We start from the raw sequence: 23,164 nt of genomic DNA, 5'->3' as shown, positions 1-23,164 counted from the left end.
TTGCTTTACACTCCACCTGTTGATGCCAGCTGTAAATGTAAAGTTCAGTTTGTCTGCTTCTTTCCTGCTAGTTTTTTTTCCCCCTCTCAGCCCTCTTCGTAGAATCTATTTCCTGTTGTTATCTGCTGAGTCATGGCTTGTAATTCCTCGTTAAGGCACAGCAGGTGATGAAATTTTAGGTGGGCAGATAAGGTATGTTTAATGGAGTGTTGTGGCTGTGTACGTATAGTCTTTGTTCAACCCTACCCTGTCCTTTCCCTGTTGCTGTTGTCACTTCTTGTTATGTTTCAGGATAGACAAGTCAGTTCATCTGCTTCTCGAAGTTTTGCTTTTGTGAAGTGCCTGTTCAAATTATTATTTGCTAAAATTAGATTGTACTTTTATGAGATAACCTTTTAACAGTAGTAGCTAGTTTGGCTTGACTTGCTTTTCAGCACTGAGTTAAAAAAAAAATTTCTTGAAAATTATTTTATTTGTGATGATGATCAGCTGTTCCGTGACCAAAGTGCTGAAGAACTTGTTCAACTCTTGTTGCTGCAATAGCTGTCAGCTGGAATCAGTAACATTGTATGGTCTGGGAAAAACATGCTCAAATGCATCTGGCTTTGCCTTTTAATTTGGGATTGTCACAGATACTGGTGCTTCTCTACTTCTATTATACTGATCAGCTGCCATGATTATGCAGATAGGTTATTTTTAATGTGCTCAACTTACTAATGTATTTGTTTTACAAAGTCAGAGCTGACACGAAAGTATGTTTTTCAAACTTCAAACTAAAATGTATAAACAACAAAATAATTTTCAGTCATAAACTAGTAGACTGTTTTATTTGTTTTTTCAAATGGCTGTAGGCAAACCAGGATATTAAAGGTAGGATTGGGGATTTTGTCAGAAATACACTATAAAATATTTTATAGTGTATAAAAGTTCTTCATTTTTTGAATTTTAATGCGAAAGGTACTAAAATGTACCTTCTGTCTGTAATAAATTCATTACCTCTAGATTTTTCTGTTCACACAAGGGAATTGATCAAGTTCACTTGATATTTTTTTTTTATTATTATTATTTTTTCCTCAGAATTACAAGACTTGAAAAACCAGTTGAACTCTTGAGTTTCACTCTAGCATTACTACTGGTAGGCAGTATGCCAAACAACGGTTCATGTCAGCAGAAGAAGCCATATCAGTTACTTGCGCTAAATGACTGTGAACCTGTCTGGATTGCTGCTGTTAGGAATTGAACCTTGGACCTTTGTACCTGAAACTCTTGAGTTTCTTGTGTCTGGCTGAAAGACTCTGATTTGTTGATTCTAATTGTACAAACTCATATGTGTATGTGGACCTTCTATTCAGCTAGGAGGCAGAGCGCCGTATATTGCAGGAGTTGCACACTGTCTTCCTGGCTAGGAAACAACTTTTAAAACTACCCAAGCTCGCTACGGCATAAATCTGTGTTGTGGCCACCTGTTGCAGCATAACTTCTCTAGTTCAAACAAGTCACCTTGGATTACATTTTCATTCTTGTTTTCTTGTGCTTCACAGCGTGATCACTGAATAATTCACTTTGATTAGAGGCATATTGAAAAATGTCCGGTTCTGATAATCTCAGGTTTGGCTTGCAGTTGCTTTATTATTGGAGCAGCTCTTGACTTTTCTGCGAGTGGAGACTGGCATTTGAAGGCGTTAATTATAAATGCTAGAAAATTACATGGTTTGAGTGCCTACGCATTGTGTTTCCCAAAAAAATTTTCACTACCGTGTAAATGTTGTTCAGTAGATGTTTTACCAGGTTAACATGCTTTAACAACTAACGTAGCATGAATTTCTATGAACAGAGTAACAAGGTTGGTTTCTGTAAGGGAAGTTCTTGCTTAGCAAGCCTCTTCAAAAGCAACATTTGTTACCTTCTGGGAAATGAAAGAATGTCCTTTTTATGTTTGCTATGGGTTTGGGATTTTGGGGTTTGGTTCTTTTTTTTTCCAGCTGTTTAAACCTGATTTTATTGGGGGGGGGGGAAGGTTGGTGGTTGTTTTTCTGTCTGTTTGGGAGGGGGTTTGTTGAGGTTTTTTTGTTTGGTTGGTTTTGGGGTTTTTGGGGGGGGGGGGGGGTTGTGTGTTGTTTTTGTTGTTTGTTTGTTTGGTTTTTTGGTTTGTTTTTTTTTAAACCATGAGAATTTGAGACCTTGGAAGTGTTTATCCTTATTTGTTGAGGTGCGATAAAAGCTTGAGCTTTGCTGTATTTTTGGCAGCAATAGAGTGACTTTAATGAAACAGCTTGATCATGGTGTTAACTTTCAGCAGCTGAATTCACAGTTCCAGAGCATGATTTGAGCAAAACTACCTGCCATATATGTTATGTCTAGCATCAAAATTATTGATAGAGAATAAAGGCTACTATACCATATATTTAAATGGTAGAAAACACCAAATGTTGCTGCTTTTCTGAACAAGAAGCTTTTTTCACTTTCAGTGTAGTTAGTGTATAGGAGATGTTGGGAAGATTATTGATTTATTTTTTCTTTTTTTAAATCCATCTTTAATGTAGAACTGTAAAAATAGGTGCATATGGCCAATTCATAGAATCAAAGAATGGTTTGGGTTGGAAGGGACCTTTAAAGGTCATCTAGTCCAACCCTCCTGCAAAATGAGCAGGGACATTTTCAACTAGATCAGGTTGCTCAGAGAGCCCCGTCCAACCCGACCTTGAATGTTTCCAGGGATGGGGCATCTACCACCTCTCTGGGCAACCTGTGCCAGTGTTTCACCATCCTCGTCAAAAAATTTCTTCTTTATATCTAGTCTGAATCTACCCTCTTTAGTTTAAAACCATTACCCCTTGTCCTATCACAAGAGGCCCTATTAAAGAGTCCCTCCCCCATCTTTCTTATAAGCCCCCTTTAGGTACTGCAATAAGGTCTCCCTGGAACCTTCTCCTCTCCAGGCTGAACAACCCCAACTCTCTCAGCCTTTCTTCGTAGAAGAGGTGTTCCACCCCTCTGAATTCATATTGCCCTTCAAGCAAATACTACTGTTTATGGAGTATAGTTTATTTGCTGAATAAACTCATACAATACCTACTAGATGAAGCATGGCATTACAAGAAGATAACATTGAATATTTTTGCTAAATGTTTAAAAAAATAATCTTAATCGTACTCTTGGTAACTGTAGAAGGTTCCTCTAGGTGAAAGAGCTTTAGGTAGGTTAGTGGTTTCTTTTTTGATGGTGTTCAGTTGCCTGCAACGACTGTAAAGTCCATCAGGGCTAGTTTTAATTTAATTTGAGGATGCTTTAAATTTATACTTGTAAACTCTTCTTAGTTAGCTCTTTTTCTCCTCACCCTGGTAAAAATACTTCTTATACAGTATTAGGTGTATATAGCCATAGCTCCTAACACTTCAGATTGATTAAAACGTGAAGCAGAATCCTTGAAACAGGAAAAGTAAGGTGATGGTAACTTGTGTTCCTTTCAGGTTTAAGCTCAGTTAAGAGACGCAAGCTTGTGAGCATATGTACCTCAGCACCTTTCGTTTTGTTAGAGTTGTGCACTTGTTACTGTAAAATTTGGCCAGAATGGTGGGATGGAAGCAATGCAGCAAATCATTTGAACATCAATAGTAGTTTTTGCAAATGGTTTTGCAGATTTAGGCTTGGTTTTAAATTGAAGTGCCTGTGCTTTATTGATACAATGTTTTTACTTGTTTCTCTTCTAAATCCTTTTTAGAAGAGAGTGCGTGAATTTATATAAACCAGAAAGATGGACACATGGCTCTTAGTTCATTGAAGATTTAAGTAATTTCAAGTTGGTTTTATGTCCTTCAGTTAAAGGTTGGGTGCTTAAGACAGTTGATATTTTTATTAACAAAAATGAAAATTTTCCTGGTTTGTGTACTAAAGGATAATCAACTACACTTTCAGTTTTTCTGTGCTTGTATTTTCAGATTACAACTGATGGGAAACCCAAGATAATTGATATAATTGATACAACAGGCAGCGGTGATGTAACTACATGTACCGTTGTAGAACCTAAAGATGGGGAAATTACTGGTCTTTCTGGAAGAACTTTAAAGGTGAGTGGTGGTACAGACACCACTGGGAATCTTTTTCTCATTTAACAACAAATTTAGCACCTGTTTTGGTTTCTGCAGAACTTACTTTTAACCAGATCTTGTCCAAAACTAATAGTGCATTTGCTCATCTTCATACAGATTGCTTGACATTTCTTTCACTTTTCAGATGTCTTTGTATTGAATATTCTCTATAGCTGAATGGGGGTGTGTACAGAGTTTTGTTGGGGGCTTGATAACCATTTGATTACTGTTTGTCCAAATCAGTATCTGATATAGTTTTGGAAGTTGGCTGAAGAAAACATGCTAACATGCTTGAAAAATATCAGACATGGTTCTGTCTTTAAAAGTGCTAATATTTTCCACATTTGTATAAACTACAAGAGGAATTATGTTAAGCTTATGGTAGATAGTTGTAGAGACTGAAAAATATGCGAGGGCAGTTGTAGGCTCACTGCATTCTCACTATGAATAGAACAGAAGCGTGTAGGGTTTTCGGAAGGGATACAATGAGATGTAGTAGAGGTCCTGGCTACATGAGAATTGCTGATGTTACTGACATGGTCTTGACTGGCTGGTTAGATTGATAAGGTGATATGGGGGCGTCAAATCTTTGGATCTCTCCATGCTATCAGCTTTCTTCTGAATTTTGCACAGAATATGATTGTAAGGGTGAAAGTGTTGCTCTCTTGCAGTTGTTACTAGGAATAGTGGATCTGATATACTGAGAGTCTAAACTGCAGCAAGTTATGAAATTAGACATTCATATGTTTCTCATGACCTCTAACCAAAATACCCCTTCATGCTAGGGTGCTTCTTTTCATTTATAGTGGTATTTCCCCAAACCTCTACCCAATAAAGTCACTGTTGGGGCTGTATTTTTTAAAAGTAGAGTATCGGCACAACTGATACTTAAAGATGTTCAATGGCAGCGTCACATGAATTGATACTGGTTCCTTTGGAACTGGATTGAAATTGCCATGTCATGTTGTTGAAACTTAGTGCAGTGGTTACCGTCATGGAGACAGGGAATTAAACTGGTGATATTTGCAAGTCTGTTCTGCTAAGCTCTCTTCCACAGTGTTGATTTTTTTTCCCTTGATGCCATTAATTAACCTATTTATGAATATGCTTTTCTGTAGATTCCAGCGAACTGGGTAAATCCTTCAGGCAAATATCACATTGGCATAAAAAATGGCTATGATATCTATCCTAAAGCTCTTAAGGAAAGGATACAGGTAAGGAATTAGATTTTGCTTCTGGTGTATATTCATATTTCACTCTTCTGATTCTTAAGTTTTTCTAGGAAACTACAGTATGTGATTTGCTAACACATGTGGGCTGCTATTCTCTCACTGATTTTTGTTTAGTTTTGACATGATCCATTTCTTCTGTGATTTTTTTCAGAACAACAGGATGTGGCCTGGTGGTCATCCTCACAGTGGTCCATTGAGGCAAAAAGTCTAGAAATTAATGATACCCATTTCTTTTTTCTGTGTAGCAGTTGATGTTTCTTTATAGTATTGTATTGAACTTTTTTAGCCATTGTGTCTCAAATTTGAATTCTCACATTATTTTTGTAGCGTTCATACTTTGGCATATGTATTTGTCAATATATTGAGGAACGTGGTTTTATTTCACAGAAAGAACGCAAGGAAAAGCTCTGGGATCCTGTTCACAGATTGGCTCTAGCAGAGGCCTGTAGGAAACAAGAAGAATTTGATGCTGCTCATAGCTCTCCCTCCCAGGTTTGTGTAAGTCTAAATAGATTTGTGAACTTATTGTTTGCAACAATTTGTTACTGGTGAGAGGACTGAAATATTTTATTAGATGAGTGAAGGAAAGATACTTATGATTCTTTTGGCAGATAACTTACCAGTGTATCTTCTGATTAATTTTAAAAGTCTGTATATGGATGGTTGTTTGGTTTGCTTGGTGTTGTTAACTTTCTAAACTTGTCAAATATGAAAAGGGTGTTACTGCAAATACTTTGTACCATATTTTTAATAAGTTTTATTTTTGATTTAACATGCTCTTTTTTGAGGCTGTCATCCTCGCTGTGTTCAAAGTTGGAATCTGTTAAATATATCCTTTTGTAAACTAGGTACTATTTCAGTGAAGTACCAGAAATGCCTCAGGTCACTTCTGTATCATTTAATAGTCTGTAAAAAAAAAAAAAAAACAAAACACCAAAACAAACAAAAAAAACCCAAACCAAAAAAGGGGGGCTTTTAAACATTACAGCTACAGAAATTGGAAATAGCTGTACATAATAGGCCAAAAATTAATAATGCACTGTTGAAGACCATTGAACTTCTAGATGTTTGTGACTCCTAGGACAGTCTTACATTCTTGATGAAGTAAGGGAACAAATGTATAGCACCAGAAAGGAATATAGGATTACCTATCTTGTAATAATTTTAGAAATACTCTAACTGTATTTTTGTTGCCTTATTAGGTAAATAAGCTAATAAAGGAAGAACTTCAAAATCAAGTGGAACTGTTGAATTCTTTTGAGAAAAAATATAGTGATCCTGGCCCAGTATACGATTGTCTAGTATGGAATGACGGTGAGACCTGGAGGTAAATGCCTAAACTTGTCTAAAATGTCTTGTTCTACACATAAAACAGCTTGTATTGAAGACTCTGTTAACTTTTAAATCTACTCTCTTTATAGAGGTCTTAAATGTTACTTGCTAATAATAACCCTGCTGTATCACTTGAGTTTCATGACAAAGTTCCAATCCCAAAAGAAGATGGGGTAGAATGAAGTCTTATTAAAGACAGCATGATATAAAATGTAAGCCTGTGGGAATTTGCTCTGAGGCAGAGTAAAATTGCTTTAAGTATCCATTGGTGATAGCAGGGAAAAAAAAAAACCCAAACCACCAGAAGTCCGTGCACAAACTTCAGGATGTAATATGGCACTTTTCTTGACTGATTGTGTGTATCATACAAAACAGTGGGTAAGGCGTCAAGTGCTTGTGTACCAGCACTGAACAGCTAGCTTTAGTAAAATTTCTTCTTTGAAGAAATTGCATGAATTTCCATATGCTTGCTTTTCAGAGACAGATTTGTTTGTATTTAGTAGCATTTGAAAATCAGTTTAATTAGAGATCTTTGTAGTTTCTGAATCTAAGTGTAAACAACCAGGTTTAAAAATATTGACTTAAAAGAAGATATCACAAACACAAAACCAGACTTCTTGAAGTCTTTGCAGTACTCTGCTGGGGGAGGTAACTGAAAGTTTACAGCAGCTGAAAAATTGCCTTTTTTTTGTTCTTGTCAACAGAGCCTGCATAGATACAAGTGAGAGTGGTGACTTAAGTAGCTGTACAGTGCTGAGAACCTATAAAGAGGCTCAGGAATATGGATCTTTTGGAACATCTGAGATGTTGAATTATTCTGTGAATATATATGATGATGGAAACCTTCTTTCCATTGTGACAAGTGGAGGTAAATGAAAGCAATCTTAAGAAAATTTTGCTGCTGTGTAGGTATGAGAAGCAGCAGTTTGTATTGGGTCCTGATGCTGATCTTTGGGATGGTTCAAGGCAGCTGTCTTGATACACCGTTCATTACTATGGCAATCAAGATCAATATTCAGAGTTCCTGAACTAAACCTGTAATGACAGCTCATTACCAAACTTGCTTGCATTTTTTGTCTGAAATATTGTCAACTTGGTGTTCATGTGCATGTATACATAGAATGTGTATACTTAGGTACTCTTTAAGATGCTCCTGTATCTTTAAGCCTAAAATAGAAAGAACCTTCTATCAAAGTACCTTTTTTGTTTTGGTTCTTAAATATAGGGTGATGATTGATTTTCAGTTACTGTCCTTTGTGCTTGTGTAATTTAAGAATCTTAAATAAGACATCCATGGGCAAAAGGGGTATTAGTCTTTATTTTGGTTTATCCAAACTTTTTTGTGATGGCAGGTGTCACTATAGCTGTAGGTCCAACCACTCTGAACCCATATTTGTGTATTCTTTTTATAATGTTTTGTTTTGGAAGCATCCTGAGTGGTTAAGGTGGTATGGATGTATTTGATTTGAAGAATGCTCTTAATTTCTCATGAAACTATCCCATCTCAGTAGAACTACAGAAGCAGATCTGGTTTCTAAATTGATGGTAATTTATTTGAGAGGTTCCTTTTTATACTTCTGTGCAGTTTTATTTCTAATTTTTTTGCTTAAGCTCCACTATCTGAGTCATCTCAGGTATAATTTTCATAACTTTGAGTAGAAAGCGTTGAGCCTTTTAAGTAACTTTTGTTAGTGGAATTAAGTTAATACTTCCTTTCTCTCTGTTTGCTGCCTCCTTTCTCCCCTCAAAAAGCTGTTTTATTTTGCATATTGCTGCTGTTTACTGGCTTTTTATTTTTTATTCTTCACCCTTCCAGTGAAGAAATTTGTCCTGTTATCCAATCTAAACCTCCCCTTGTGCAACTTGACGTCATTTCCCCTCGTCCTATGACTTGTTACTTGGGAAAAGAGACCGACCCCCACCTCACTACAACCCCCCTTCAGGCAGTTGCAGAGAGCGATCAGGTCTCCCCTCAGCCTCCTCTTCTCCAGGCTAAACAGCCCCAGATCCCTCAGCCGCTCCTCACAGGACTTGTGCTCCAGGCCCCTCACCACCTTCGTTGCCCTTCTCTGGACACGCTCCAGCACCTCAAGGTCTGTCTTGTAGTGAGGGGCCCAAAACTGAACACGGTACTCGAGGTGCGGCCTCACCAGTGCCCAGTACAGGGGGACGATCACCTCCCTGCTCCTGCTGGCCACACCATTTCTGATACGGGCCAGGATGCCGTTGGCCTTCTTGGCCACCTGGGCACACTGCTGGCTCATATTTGGCCGGCTGTCGACCAGCACCCCCAGGTCCTTTTCCGCCGGGCAGCTTTCCAGCCGCTCTTCCCCAAGCCTGTAGCGCTGCGTGGGGTTGCTGTGACCCAAGTGCAGGACCCGGCACTTGGCCTCGTTAGACCTCAAACAATTGGCCTCGGCCCATCGATCCAGCCTGTGCAGATCCCTCTGTAGAGCCTTCCTACCCTCGAGCAGATCAACGCTCCCGCCCAACTTGGTGTCATCTGCAAAGTTGCTGAGGGTGCACTCGATCCCCTCATCCAGATCATTGATAAAGATACTAAACCGAACTTGTCCCAGCACTGAGCCCTGGGGAACACCACTTGTGACTGGCCGCCGACTGGATTTATATACTTATAGCTCAATAATTGAAATTTAATTGAGCTGTAGTGTATCAAATTGGTATAAACGAAGTTCACTAAACATACAGTGATACAACTTTTATTTGCTCAGGAGCACATGGAACACACGTGGCTAGTATTGCAGCTGGATACTTTCCAGAAGAACCAGAAAGAAATGGTGTGGCTCCTGGAGCTCAGATTCTTGCAATCAAGATTGGCGATACAAGACTAAGTACAATGGAAACTGGCACTGGTCTAATAAGAGCTGTGGGTATTTCACTGAATAAATCATTAATCTCAGCAGTGTGACTTAACTGTAGAATATTATGAAACACTCTCTACTCGCTTACAGGCTGTGTTTTTATAGTTCTAGAGTATTTAAAAAAATGAACCAACCAAACAAAAAAAAACCCCAACAAACCCCAACCGCCTCCCCCTGCCAAGAAACCCCAAACCAAACAAAAATAACCCTACCAAAAAAACCCTGCAAGACCAACCAGAATATATTTTAAAACATATCTTAAGACTAATGCTTTAATATAAAATAAGACTGCTGTTGCTTAGAGCACTTAGAGGGTTTTTCAGACTGATAGAGTTGCAGTGTGTCTGGCTAGCTTGACACATGGGCTAAGTTACTTGTATGCTTATTTAAAAGTACCTTATTCTGTGTTGAGTGTATTTTTTTATAGTTACTTGCATAACTATAGAATACTTACATCTAGAATAGACACTAGTATCTACCCATGTGGCTGAATTTGTTTTAACTCTTGTTTCTGAAGAGTGATGAAAAATATTCCTTTTTAATGAAGAAAGTCCCAAGACCTTTTCCATATAGTGAGTTGACAGGGAAAAATTTTACACAAGAAAAGGAATTAAAAATAGAAAATTTATTGTGGCCCATAGAATATCATGCTATAGCAACATGAAAATGTACAATAATGGTTTTGTGACTTTTTGGAATTTAGCCAAACTGCACAGGAAAGGAGAATTTTATGTTATCGAGGACAGAATACTAATGAGGTCTGCAGTTTTGTCTTAGGGTAATGTCTTAATTTATATTTTGGAACATGGCAAGAATAAGACTGTTCAGGGAGTGCGTTATTTTAATTCTGTTTGTTCACTGGGAAAATACCACTTAAGTAACTGATTGAAGTAAATTAAATTATTTTCCTCTGTAGAGTCAAGAAAAATTTATCCCTTTTTCTTAGATCTGTAGCAGATCAGTTGAAGCAGATACTTTTTGCCATTCCTTAAGTGAATTATTCTGTGACTAGTATGTATTTTGGCTTTTATTTTTACTTTATCAGATGATAGAAGCAATAAAATACAAGTGTGATCTTGTCAACTATAGCTATGGAGAGGCAACACATTGGCCAAATTCTGGGTGAGTACTACTGTGGTTAATATAAAGTATTTTAATATTGTAGAAGTGGAATTATGGTTCTTGAGCTTTGTGTAAATGAACTGTCAGTAAGAATGATTTGTCCAGGCCCAAATGATTGTTATACATTAAACTGTTGCAGTTTACATTTTTAGTTATCTTTGCAAGTTAAATAAACCTAGTGAAAGTGCTGTTGATTTATAACACAAAGAATATTTTAGAATAATAAAGAATTTTTGTAGTTGGAATACCACATAATCTGTGGGGTTTTTTTGAAGACCTAATATTGCTAAATAACTGTTACTCCTTTTTAAAACCAGAAACTATTGTTTGTTGTTAGCTTCTGTACTGGAACAGCCTCTCCTAGGTGTGGGAAGCAGGCTGCATAATATTCCCTGTTCTGTGACTGGTCACAGAGATTCTGCTAGAAATGGGAGTTTTGCCTTGTGGGAAGAAAACAATATTGTTGATTAAATGACTTATTTTTTTCTTCTTACATCAGGAGAATTTGTGAAGTAATTAATGAAGCAGTGTGGAAACACAATGTAATCTATGTTTCAAGTGCAGGAAATAATGGCCCTTGCCTTTCTACAGTAGGATGTCCTGGTGGAACTACATCTAGTGTAATAGGTAAATAATTTGTTTTGAAAAAAAATTTTGATGGTAATCTTTTGAACTTTGTACTTGTGTTACATGTCTGACATAACCGGTTCATTGCTGAACTAAATCTAAAAAAAAAAACAACAATGACTACTGGGCTACAGGATTAATTCTGAGGGAGGCACTTGTTGCATGCTTAGCCGTAAAAGTTTAGATTGTTACCTTCTTACAGTTCAAGACACTACTTTATGTAGAAAACAGAGGTAGGAGGCGGATGGTCTTGATTTGATGTGGCTTTGTATAAAATTTGCAGAAGAAATCTTTGTGGTCTCACCTATTTGAAGATTCCAAGATTTTTTTTTTAACTGTAACTGTCTGAGCACACCACTCAGACCATTAGGTGCTGGTAAATTCGACTTGTAAAAAATGTAAGTCGGATTCCAATTAATCTTCTGGAAAGTCTTGTAATGCATTCTGAATTGTCAGAACCACAGCTTTAGATCATCTGTCTTCATCAGATACTCTAACTTCTATTTGTAGTAAAATGAAGCTTTTTAATTTGGATATAAAATAATCCCATGATGTGACCTAGACAAGTCCTTCTAGGGGAAGAATCTTCCAGCTGCAGTGCCACTTCTGTGCAAGTCTATTACTGGCATAAGAATTGGGTTTTCTGACGGGCTAGTGTATGTTTTTGATGTTTCAGTGAAAGATTGAGGTATAAGACTTAGTTAAAAGGTGTAGCATTCGGGGGTAATTTCCCTAGTCTTAATTTTTATATAAATCCTCTGATGCTGCATTACTGCATTACACAAGGTGCTTGTTAAATCTCAGAATTCTCATGCAAGAAGACTTATAATGTAGACTTGGAGACACACTATTTCAGGACAGCTAGTAGAATTAACACTGATTACTTTCTAAAAGTTAACCTGCAATCACACCACTACTGAGACTGGGGGCTGGAACTGGAACTGACAAGCTCTTTTCAGGTCTCCATTGGCTTTGCTCTTACAGTGCATCTATGCTGTCAATTCACCTTACTTGCTGTATCACTGTAGAGACTGGGTGATCATTCACCCTGCATGCTAAGTAGCTTGCTCCTTGTATTCCATCTGGAGTGAACTGGATAGGGTTTCTTTTGGGTTTTGAGGGTAAAGCAAAATACAATCAACAGGTTGGCTTGGTTCACACAGACAGTATGGACACGGACCTTGCCAGATTTGTTTGTCAGCTTGGTATGGTAGTTTTCTACCATCCTGATAGTGCTTGTGCCATAAAGAAAATGGAGAACACACTTCAAAATAGGTACACGGAGTGGATGCAATGTGCATCCTTGACATCGTGTTCTAAAAATACAACTTTAGCAGGCTTTGATGTAGTCATTTAGATGCTCTGGTCACTTTGAACTGATATACAGGAAAGTAATGACTGTCTTATCGCTGTGTTTGAGCTGTGTGGATGTGGCCATCTGCTCCAGGTGCTGTAGCTGTGAGCCGTGTGAACGTGAACCAATTCACATAGATTGCTTTGAGGTATGGTTGGTGTATGTAACAGTGTCAACACAGCCGAAGGGATGTAGGAGAGAGTGGAGACATGTAAAAGTGATCTGTTGTGAAAGAAACATAGAAGGTGAATACATTCTATTCAGTTTGAATAAAAATGAAACTTTTGAGGGTGACATAATATTTTAATATTATACAGTATGACCATCAGCATTGTTACTGCATAGCATGCTGCTTTACACTTGCTATGTAAAGATATCTGGATTTAATGACATGGGAAATCTGTGTTTCCATTTCTAAATGTCAAGCAAAAGTTTTTCATAGTGAAGAATTTAAAACACAGAAATATTTTATTTTTGCTTTTAATAGAAATTCATTGTACATCTAAAATGCTTGAATGTTTTTGCAGGTGTTGGTGCCTATGTATCACCTGACATGATGGTTGCTGAATACTCTTTAAGAGAAAAACTGCCAGCAAATCAATATACTTGGTCATCCAGAGGGCCTAGGTAGGATATACTGAAAGAACAAATTCATTATTTTGGGGTTCAGATTATGTAATTAAAAAATCTAAAAATTGGTCATTAATACCAGAACAACAGTATCTCTTTCCCATGGGAAGAGTGTAGGTAGCCTGCTGTTCTTGGAAGGCCTTTGTATGTCAGGCTCCAGAACTCCTGGCGGAGGGGGAAGACTGCTGAACTGCTTCGGCACAACCTGTGTGTTTCAGGAAAGCATATTTAATGAGTGTAAACCTATTTAGAGATGATAAGAGTTGTTGAAAAGTTGTTTGGAAATTTGTTGGTTTTCTGCAATTTATTTTTTCAGATGATTTTTTCCATAGTATTTATTTCATTAAGTTAGTGTGGTGAAGTTAACTGTTCTGTTAGCGTTGAAGATTAAAAGAAATACTGTTGCTGTAGTGGTGTTACTTCTGACTTCAGTGACATTTCTGTGATGGCACAACTTACTCAAGGGTTTTGCCTGAGTCCCGTAGAGGTGTGAGTAAGCAGGAAGAAAAATGCTTTTCTACCTCACGTTATAGAAAATTATCTCAAAGATCTCTAAAAGAAAATTTAGGGACAATGAAAACTTCAATTTTATTTCATGTCTCAGAAGCATTTGATAGTAATGTAGTAGCCAAAAGAAGAAAAAAAGAATAGCGTCTCTTCCTGAGTTCTTGCCTGTGTTTATACTTTGGAATTGTTCTTGCGAGTCGTGGAGTTACTGTATACTGTCTTTTGTAGTTTAGCCTACAATAGTATTGGATGAAGGAAAAAACAAAAAATGTGGCTTGAGGTTGGTCCTTGGTTTATTTGCTGGTTACATAGCAAATGCTTCTCTATTAGCATTGGTCTTTAAAGTTAGCTGTCATGGTGTTTGTATATTTACAGACAAGTATATTGTTCCAAGAACCTTAGTATGTAGAGTTGTTGTGTGCTTTGTCACTTTGCATTGTAAAATAGTCAGAATGAGCATATGTCAGCTGAAAGTCCTAAGTCTGGCCAAAGGAGGATTCTCCTTGTGTAGGGTGCAACACGCAGGTGACTGGAGAGTTCCTGAAGCTTTGCGAGAGCAGGCTTGGGGTACGGGATCAGTCTGTCCAAGTAAGCAGGAGAGGCTTTTGGGCAGATGTGCTGTGCACTGCTTGGCGAGAAGTGTCATGATACAGAACCTGTTGTTTGTATAGGGCTGTCATAAAATATGTCGAGACATTACATTACAGTATTATACTGAGAGTACTCTGATTTGAGACAGATTTGAGACATATGAAGCTGTTAGTGTGGGATACAAATACCCTAAAATACCCTGCCTCTCCAGAAAACTTAATAGTGCTGTCCTTATTCAAGTGCTGGAATTTTTGTCTATCCAGAACAAGGAGGATGGAATATACTGGCTCATAGAGTTGAAAACTAGATGCTGCTTTAACTGTGCCATAGGTACTCGCTCCATTCTTAAATATGCTTGGGCAAGAGAGAAAGGTGGCTTAGGCCCAGCTGATCCTGATCCATGTCTTGCTGTTCCTTTTTTTTTTGTCTTCTCCCCCTGCTCTCCTTGTCTCAGGTTCTGTATTGTAATTCAGAATTTGACCTGGTATTCAAGTGGCAACATGCAAAATAAGAGATCTGGAGTTTGAATCTTTTCTAGTCTTCCTCTCCCTTTTGCTATTTTTCTGAATTCAGAATAATTGTTAAATAGGCTATGTAGAATACTAATTTATGTATTGAAGTGTTTAATAGGTTGGTTTGTGTGCGTTTTCTAATTGAAATCCCAGAAGATACTCTGCTGACTAAACTGAAGCCTGGTGAAAAGCATTGAAGGAGTGAAAGTTTAGAAAACTTTCCCTGTAAAACAGGCATAGCTGATGATTAATGTGAGATTTTAAATTGCTATTTAGTGGCATGCTTTTTCTTGGGTTTAATGGGTTAATGGATTTAGTGAAGTAATATACTTGTGTCCTCTAAAATTATTTTTTTAAGTGCATGGATAACTTCAAGATAAAGTGTGCAGAAAAAAATGTTTGTTTTTCAACCATTCTGTTTTAACACTAGCACTGATGGAGCCCTTGGAGTAAGTATCAGTGCCCCAGGAGGTGCTATTGCTTCTGTTCCAAACTGGACTCTGCGAGGAACACAACTCATGAATGGCACATCCATGTCTTCTCCCAATGCATGTGGAGGCATTGCATTAGTATTGTCAGGTAATGTGCTACAATCTTCAATACAGATGCATAGTCTAAAAGAGATTAGATACTTTTTCCTCTTAAAAAAAAAAAATGCTGTAACTTTCAAATTTTTTGTTGTATCCAATAATAACCTTATTTTTAATTTCAGGTCTCAAGGCTAATGATATTCATTACACTGTTCATTCTGTCAGAAGAGCTTTAGAAAATACTGCAGTGAAGGCTGAAAACATAGAAGTATTTGCACAAGGACATGGAATTATTCAGGTACTCGCTAGCAAAAAACCCAAAATAATATAAATGACTGCCAGTGCAAAACTAACCCACAAAAAACCCCAAACAGCTTTCTAGATGAGCTCACTCAGTTTGCTCCCATGCTACTTGATTCTCAGATCTGATTGAGGGAGAGGAAGGGAATGTAGTGGGAGGGGAGGAGGATTGAGATGGTTCTTTCAGTTTCAGCATGCAGTTACTGTAGAATAAATGTGCTAACTAGACACATTCTTAGACTGATCAAAAAGGCATGTGGACATAAAAGTGGGATGTGGATTTTTATCACCCACATGTGGATTTGGATGCCTAAATTCTGTGCTAACATTAAAAAATGTTCTTATGCTATTGTCAGAGAGAGCTGAACTTGCTCTGTGCAGTCAAAAGCTGGAACTGTAAGTTCTGCGCAGTGAAAATACAGAGACACCCATGCTGGTTTACAAAGCAACATAGCTGCAGTTGTGCGATGACTGTTTTGGGCCTGCACTGAAAAGTCTTGAGTGTTCATTGTATCCTGTGCACTTCTAAGTAGCTTGGAAATATGTGATGTCATCCTTTGTAGGATGAAGGCATAGTCTCCCTATGCATAAGCTTAGGTTCTGAAAGAGCTGCTGCTGTTTTTTGCCTGTAGTCACTCCCCTCCTAGCCAAATAGAGGTACTGAGATTTTGCTCTCATGCTTAAAGATGGTTCATATTAAATGCTTAACCCTATACTCGTGTTCTGGAGACACTAGAACCCAGTAGGTAATGTCTGCTAAGCACATCTGTAACACTGAGTTTAATACAGAAGGAAAAAATGTTGGTAGCCATATCAAATAAAAAACATCACCCCAGAAAAATGAAATGCATCGGTCATATCTTATGACTCAGTAGTCTGTGATTAAAGCATGTGTTAAAACATGTGGTTAAAACTCTGATCTGGGAGACTGAGGCTGTTTTATGTCCACTTGTCTCAAAGGAGAGTGCCCTAATCTCTGCTGGTGAAGGTAGCTCACCGTGAAGTAGAAGAGAACATAAGATTTTTGGAGTCAGTAGAATAGAAAACAAGATAGAAGGGTGTCTTTTTAAAAGGAAAAGGTGAACTTGTCATCAGAGTTTACTGTGACAGCTCATTTACTTAAATCCACGGCTAGATTTCATGACCCGATTCTCTTTTTGTATCAATATATAAAACTTACATGGGCATCCCATACTGCTTGTCTCTTTTCAACTGCTCAACTTCTGGTATTGTATTAAAAGGTTTAAATGCTTAACTAGTGTTGCTCTACATATGAGAGAGGCACCTAAATTAGCATAGTAGGTCTGGGCCTTTGAAGTCCTTTTTGTGTTTGAAGTCATCTGTGAGAACTTCTGGTATGCATCTTTTGATGGATTTGTAGCAGAGGACATTTGTCAGTTTTTTTGGTTTGTTTTTGTTTAATGCTCTTGACTCTGTGCTCTGTGTGGCTGTTGCAGACTGAAAATGTTGCCTCATTTTCTGTACTGAGTGTCATGTAAGGTGCAGTCAGGGTGTCTCAGGTAGCACGTGAGTTGCTTCACTGTTTGTTGCTGTGCTTGCTGGACACTTCATACTGAAGATAATATGCCTAAATTACTATTAAGTTGAAATTTGGTAATTTAGAATGTGTTCTTTTGAACAGGTTGATAAAGCCTATGACTACCTCATTCAGAATTCATCATTAACAAGTAACATAGGCTTTACGGTTACTGTTGGCAGCAACCGTGGAATCTACCTCAGAGATCCTGCCCAGATAGCTGCACCTTCTGATCATGGGGTTGGCATAGAACCTGTCTTTCCGGAGAATACAGGTAGGAAAGAGCTTTTTTTTTTTAATGCGGGGTGGGGGAGGGCGGGGCAGAAATAAAATGTAATCTTTAAATAAAAAAGCTGTGATTAATGAGAAGTGACAGGAATCTGTACCATGAAAGGAGTAAGTGCAACTCTAAATTTCATAGTAAATGAAGGCATGCAGCTAAAAACCATTTCCATTCTAACCTCAGACTTTTGACTGCAGCATTTATATGTTTTCGGGGAGTCTGTTACTTCATGCTTCCTCTCACTGAAAAAAGGGATCTCTTTGTTCTGAAGAAACGTAAAACGAAGTTGTGGGGCTAGGGAAAAATACGGAAAAATAATCAAATATCCCTAATGTTTCATGAAATTGTAGAACTTCAGGGGTTTTGTTGTAGATAACTCTTGACAAAAATGATTACTGTTCTAAAGATGAAAGAACTTACCCAGAAATTAGTTTCTCAGTTATTTAAAGACTATAAATTCTACATTTGGACTTTATCGAAGTTTCCACTACCTGAGAAAAACCTTAGTTTAACAAACTAGACTTATATTCAGTATCTAATAATGGATAAACAGAAATATATCTAAAGACAATACAGGAACTGATACAGGTTTTAGTTACTTACTAACAGGGTAAAAGTAACTTGTCCAAAACAAAATAAGGTTTGACGTCTTTTCTCCATAAACTGTTTTTTAAATTTACTGTATGACATGGAGAAATAAAATAATCATACAATAGACTCTTCTGCAGGAAGCAAACAATCTGAAAATATAGTTAGACATTTGTAACGGATGACTGGCTTGTAACATGATGTTGTTTCCCTAGTACCTGTCAGTTGTTATTGCTGTGCTGTGTTTGGTGTTTTCAAGACTGAGTTTGAGAAACTGTAGTAAGAGGTTAAGGGAGGCTGATCTGCTCAGTCTCTCTTTTGAAGTTCTCTTTGAGCTCTTATTGCTTCTCAGGTACCTACAAGGGAATTACATTGATAAGCGTGCTCTTTTCTCTACTTAACAAAGTTGTAATAAAATGTCTGAAAATTAAGCTAAGGTTAATTAGGACCAGGAAATGTGGAATTTTTTTTTCAAAGAGTCATTAATCTTTAGAGCAAGAGAAAGCTGTTTTTTAATCACTAAAATATTTCAGCTAGGGTTGGATGCTTTTCTGGAAGCTGTGCTTTAACCCATAGCTTTTTTGACATGGAAGCTAATTTGCAAAATCGGCTAAATTGACTGGTTGCAAAGGCAGACTAGATTAGCATAGTAATTTTTTAATAGACTTTACCTCTTGCTTAGGTTGCTGTATAATGTAATTTGGTAATTGGCATAACCTTCAGAATCAGTGCAATTGCTTTTTATTGTATTTCTCTGCATTAGGCAAATTGTATCTATGTAAGAAAGTTTATACCTGCTTCCAGACTATGTTGGGGGTAATTGAAGCATTGCTTACTAGCCTACCTTTGACTTTGTCAGGTTTGACTGTTTCAGGCGGGGAAATTGGGTACAACCTTTATTTTACTGTACACTGCTGCTATTCTGTTTTTCTCAAGTTAAAAGAAATAATATGGAACACTGTCCTTCGTGGAGAATCTGACATCCAGGGGCCCTAAGGATTGGTTCTTATTACATTTTATTGATGTGTATGTACATTTTAATGGCAAATACTGTGTTATAGTAGAATATGAGCACACATTTCTGTTATTGAACTGTTTTTTAAATTTGTTTCTTGACAGAAAATACTGAAAGAATATCTCTCCAGCTTCATTTAGCTTTAACTTCAGCTGCACCGTGGGTCCAGTGTCCTAGTCATTTAGAGCTTATGAACCAGTGTCGACACATAAATATTCGTGTGGATCCACGTGGCCTGAGAGAAGGACTGCATTATACAGAGGTATTGAAGTATTGGTGTTCTAAGGAAGATCGTGTGCCCTTTCCTTTTCATTTGGTCTCTGTCAACTTTTTACAGAAGTAATTTTTAAGGCAATAAAAGCTGTGTGCTGTACAGACCAGAAAATACTGCCACACTCCATTTCACTATACAGGCGGAATCCAGGGCTCAGAAGTAGTTATGCTATACAGTGTTGTATAGCACATGCCAATGGGACCTTGAGTATCTGTGTTTAAGAAATAAAAGCATATAGGAAATATAAACCAAATAAATAACCATTCATTAAGGTTTTTTCCTCTGGATATACTTTCACCTTTGACTATCTGGCTCAGTCCTGTATTCTTATTGAGGATAGAGATTTGTGTTTTTATGAGGTCTTAAATATTTCTCTCTTTCTGTGGTGGCTTAAGGACTGGCCTAGCTTTTGTGGTGTTGCTGTGCAGTCTTATATGGACCCAAGATTTTGCTTTACCTTGAGGAGTTGCTTGGGTACAGTGATGCAACCTATTTTCTTGTTTCCTCACCTCTCCCCTATCCCATTTTGGAAGGTGAAGGAGAAAAATGCGTGGTAATGGCTGTGACAGCAGAAGCATTTTGCTGACTTTGAGTAGCTATGCTCAAATTTGGACAAATTTTAATACAAAAGCCATTAAATTTCTCATTTTCTCTCCCAACCATCCCCTTTCCTGCAAAAGAAACCCACCAACAAAAAATATTTTTCAGCCCTCTCTGTCCTCATCCCAAACCTCATATTAACATTGAAATGTTTCCATTGCATTGTAGTTGATCATAATGAAGATGATACCAGGTTGCTTTGTAGAAGAGACTTCCTTAAGATGCTTAGAGTTACAAGTCTTCTATGGTACCACTGAGAACATTTTAGCAAAGTGATGATGGAACAAATTTTCAGAGATAGTATTTAAAGCTTGGCCATGAAAAGTGTGGTAAATCAAACTGTATTTTCTCAAACATAATCCTGGAAAATAAGGATTAAAATATTTTTAATACAACAACCAAAATAGCTGAAATGAAATAATAAGGCTGTTTGGGACAAATTCTGAAACTAGGTTGAGCTTTTGATAAAGGGACTATCAAATGTGGGTTGAAATCTTGAAAACTTCTGGGGAAAGACTTGAAATTAGCTAAGTGTGAAAACTAGTATTTTTTTTTTTTTCTTGGTGAATGTTGCTGTTTTACTATTTCTAGGGTGACACTTGTCAAATGAAGATTTTTTTTTTTTTTTCCGCAGTGATAACTACAAAGATTCAAAATACTCTGCAACTAGTTTAAGTTTAATGTTGTCTTCTATAATTTCATTTTGACTAAAGATTTTAAGTGGCTGTATTTTACTTTCTTAGGTGTGTGGATATGATATAGCAATGCCTAATGCAGGCCCTCTGTTCAGAGTTCCAATAACTGTTGTTATACCAACAAGGTCAGTAAACCCAGTTTTTATCTGCTTTTTTTAAGTTTAGTTTTGTTTTCTGTGCCCACTTTACTTGTCATTTAGTTAACCATCTTCTTTCTCTGGGAGTTCTTGAACTTACTACTAACATTGATAAGGGAGCAGAGATCTGAAGAGATTCTTGGGGCAGACTTATACAGCAGTGGCTTTTTTGTAGTTTTGGTCCTGGCAGCCAGAAGGCAAGTGTGTTCTGGTGGGCTTAGCCACAGTGGCAGCAGCTTCCTGGTCCATCGGAATACAGATGACTTCTGGATTGTTGACCAAAGAATCAATCAATAAACTTGTAGTTGTCAGTCAACTGCAGTTTGGGTTTTGGTTTTTTTTTTCATTTCTAACTGGTGGACTAGAGTACATAAAGGCGGGGACATTATTTGGCAGGTGAACGTTGGGATAAGCTTCCATCATGACTTTAATGCAGTAAATTTAGAGGGTTAGTATTGTACCCTTCATTGGTTTAAACATATGAATTCAGTGATGTTGATAAGGAAGGCGAGTGTCTTATTAAACCTATTCAGTGGACAATCTGCCCTGAGGAAGAAAAAGTAACTTTTCTCTAACTCATTCATAGGAATATTACTTCTTACATACCTTAGCTCACTTTAGTGGAAAGTCACTCAGCCAGGAAAAGCAGATCCACTGAAAACTAGGATTCTTTGATACTTGTATTTAAGCACAGTAACTTCAGGGAGGCGGGGAGGGTGTCTACATAATGTGGTGGAGCTGATGTTTTAAATCTTTTACATACATTGTGCTGTCAGTTTCTGTACTAGTATGGATTAAAATAAGTGGTGCGAAGGACTAAATAGCCTCATTGTATGCTTTTTATTTGAGAGTATTTTTGCATTTAAAAATACTTTAAAAAAAAAAGGAGGCTTCACAGCTTGTTTGATTACTGTTTGTGTTTTCTTTTTGACATACAGAGTAGATGAATCATCAAGCTATGATGTGACATATACAGATGTTCATTTTAAACCTGGTCAAATCCGAAGGCACTTCATTGATGTTCCACAGGGAGCTACGTGGGCTGGTAAGGAAAATGACCACATTAATTAAATAAAAAAATCGCATCTGTCAGACTTGACAAAGTTGTTTTGAAATCATTTCGAGTTCTGCCTGAACAAGAACTGAAGGATTTGACCCAGGAATACGTAAAATGTTTATTGGATTCTAAGCTCTTAGAGGAGTGGTTTTGAGTTATCTCATGGTTTCTGGTATAGTAGAATCCTGATTCTCAGTCTTCTAGAAACCAGCAAATACAATCTGAAGTGATTGCCCATAACGGGAGGATTACCCCATGCTTATGGAGAATTATTACTGTCTGAGGTTTGCCTAGTTTTCAAGGTGTATGGATGTAGTGTTGAAAGATGTCTTAACTGAAGAAAATGTGATTTTCATAATAGGCAAGTAGCTCATAATTCTGCAAGGAGGAGAAAAAGGTTTTTCTCCTCATCTTCCTGTGTGAGATTACTAAATAATAATCCTTTCAAGGATCTTTCATTTAGACTGAACTTAGTGATAAGACTCTTAATTTGGAGTTCAGCAGCAGTCTGTCCTGTACAGATTATACATCTGTAGTATCTGATTAATTTTCACCATTTAGGTGAGTCATGTTCCTCTTAACTGATCTCTGAATTTAGCTAGCTTTCCTTAATCTGAAAGGGTCTTTGTAAATAACTGATATATAAGCATTATTCACATATGGAGCCACTTGGGGTACTGCATAATTTCTTAAATTACTTGTGAAACTAGTGGGTTTTTGCTGAATCGCTGCATTCCTTCTAAAATTCTTGTCTTTTGAAACTAAACTTAATTTTTTTCTTTAATCTAGAAGTGACAGTATGTTCATGTTCAGCTGATGTGACTGCCAAGTTTGTGCTTCATGCTGTTCAGCTGGTGAAACAAAAAGCCTATAGAAGTCATGAGTTCTACAAATTTTCATCCTTACCAGAAAAAGGATCAGTGACTGAAGCATTTCCTGTCTTAGTAAGTTACCTTAGGGTGGCATGGGGGAAGAGAGAAAGTGCAGTATCAGTGCAGTATAACATAACTCATTCTGGACTTTTTTTTCCCTAAGAAAAACCCCAAACCCAAGAAATCATAGGTTTGTTACAGTAGTGAATGCATTTGGTTGCCAGTTTTGAAAAGATGTCTAATAGCTTGCTAGTGATTCTTAATTATTTGGTAATGCCCTTATAATACATATTAATCTCTTCAATTTGTTGGTACTTGTTTATATAAACCAGTTTGTTTCCCTTTAAAATAGGGGCTATGATTTGTTCGATAGATGTAATTCATCATTTTTTGCCTTTA

At 37.3% G+C, this 23,164-nt stretch overlaps 1 protein-coding gene across 4 annotated transcripts in view; it reads left to right on the top strand.

Annotated features, from left to right (window-relative positions):
- Positions 1-23,164, top strand: part of TPP2 (tripeptidyl peptidase 2) — a 58,179-nt gene that overhangs the window by 2,774 nt on the left and 32,241 nt on the right. For 2 of the 4 annotated variants that reach the window (XM_030036434.2, XM_030036432.2), the window contains exons 2-17: positions 3,939-4,067; positions 5,207-5,302; positions 5,708-5,812; positions 6,523-6,647; positions 7,357-7,520; positions 9,385-9,539; positions 10,580-10,656; positions 11,156-11,283; positions 13,165-13,264; positions 15,308-15,456; positions 15,590-15,705; positions 17,350-17,518; positions 19,235-19,392; positions 20,748-20,824; positions 21,775-21,881; positions 22,683-22,837. In XM_030036434.2, coding sequence (XP_029892294.1) covers positions 3,939-4,067; positions 5,207-5,302; positions 5,708-5,812; positions 6,523-6,647; positions 7,357-7,520; positions 9,385-9,539; positions 10,580-10,656; positions 11,156-11,283; positions 13,165-13,264; positions 15,308-15,456; positions 15,590-15,705; positions 17,350-17,518; positions 19,235-19,392; positions 20,748-20,824; positions 21,775-21,881; positions 22,683-22,837 — 2,010 coding nt within the window. Of the gene's footprint in view, positions 1-3,938; positions 4,068-5,206; positions 5,303-5,707; positions 5,819-6,522; positions 6,648-7,356; positions 7,521-9,384; positions 9,540-10,579; positions 10,657-11,155; positions 11,284-13,164; positions 13,265-15,307; positions 15,457-15,589; positions 15,706-17,349; positions 17,519-19,234; positions 19,393-20,747; positions 20,825-21,774; positions 21,882-22,682; positions 22,838-23,164 lie in introns of all 4 variants that reach the window. The other 2 variants (XM_030036433.2, XM_030036431.2) reach the window with 1 other exon arrangement.

The sequence above is a fragment of the Aquila chrysaetos genome, chromosome 14, assembly GCF_900496995.4.
Source record: "Aquila chrysaetos chrysaetos chromosome 14, bAquChr1.4, whole genome shotgun sequence".
NCBI lineage: Eukaryota > Metazoa > Chordata > Aves > Accipitriformes > Accipitridae > Aquila > Aquila chrysaetos.
Note: the sequence above shows the minus strand (reverse complement) of the source record. Positions and strands in the feature narration are given on the sequence as shown.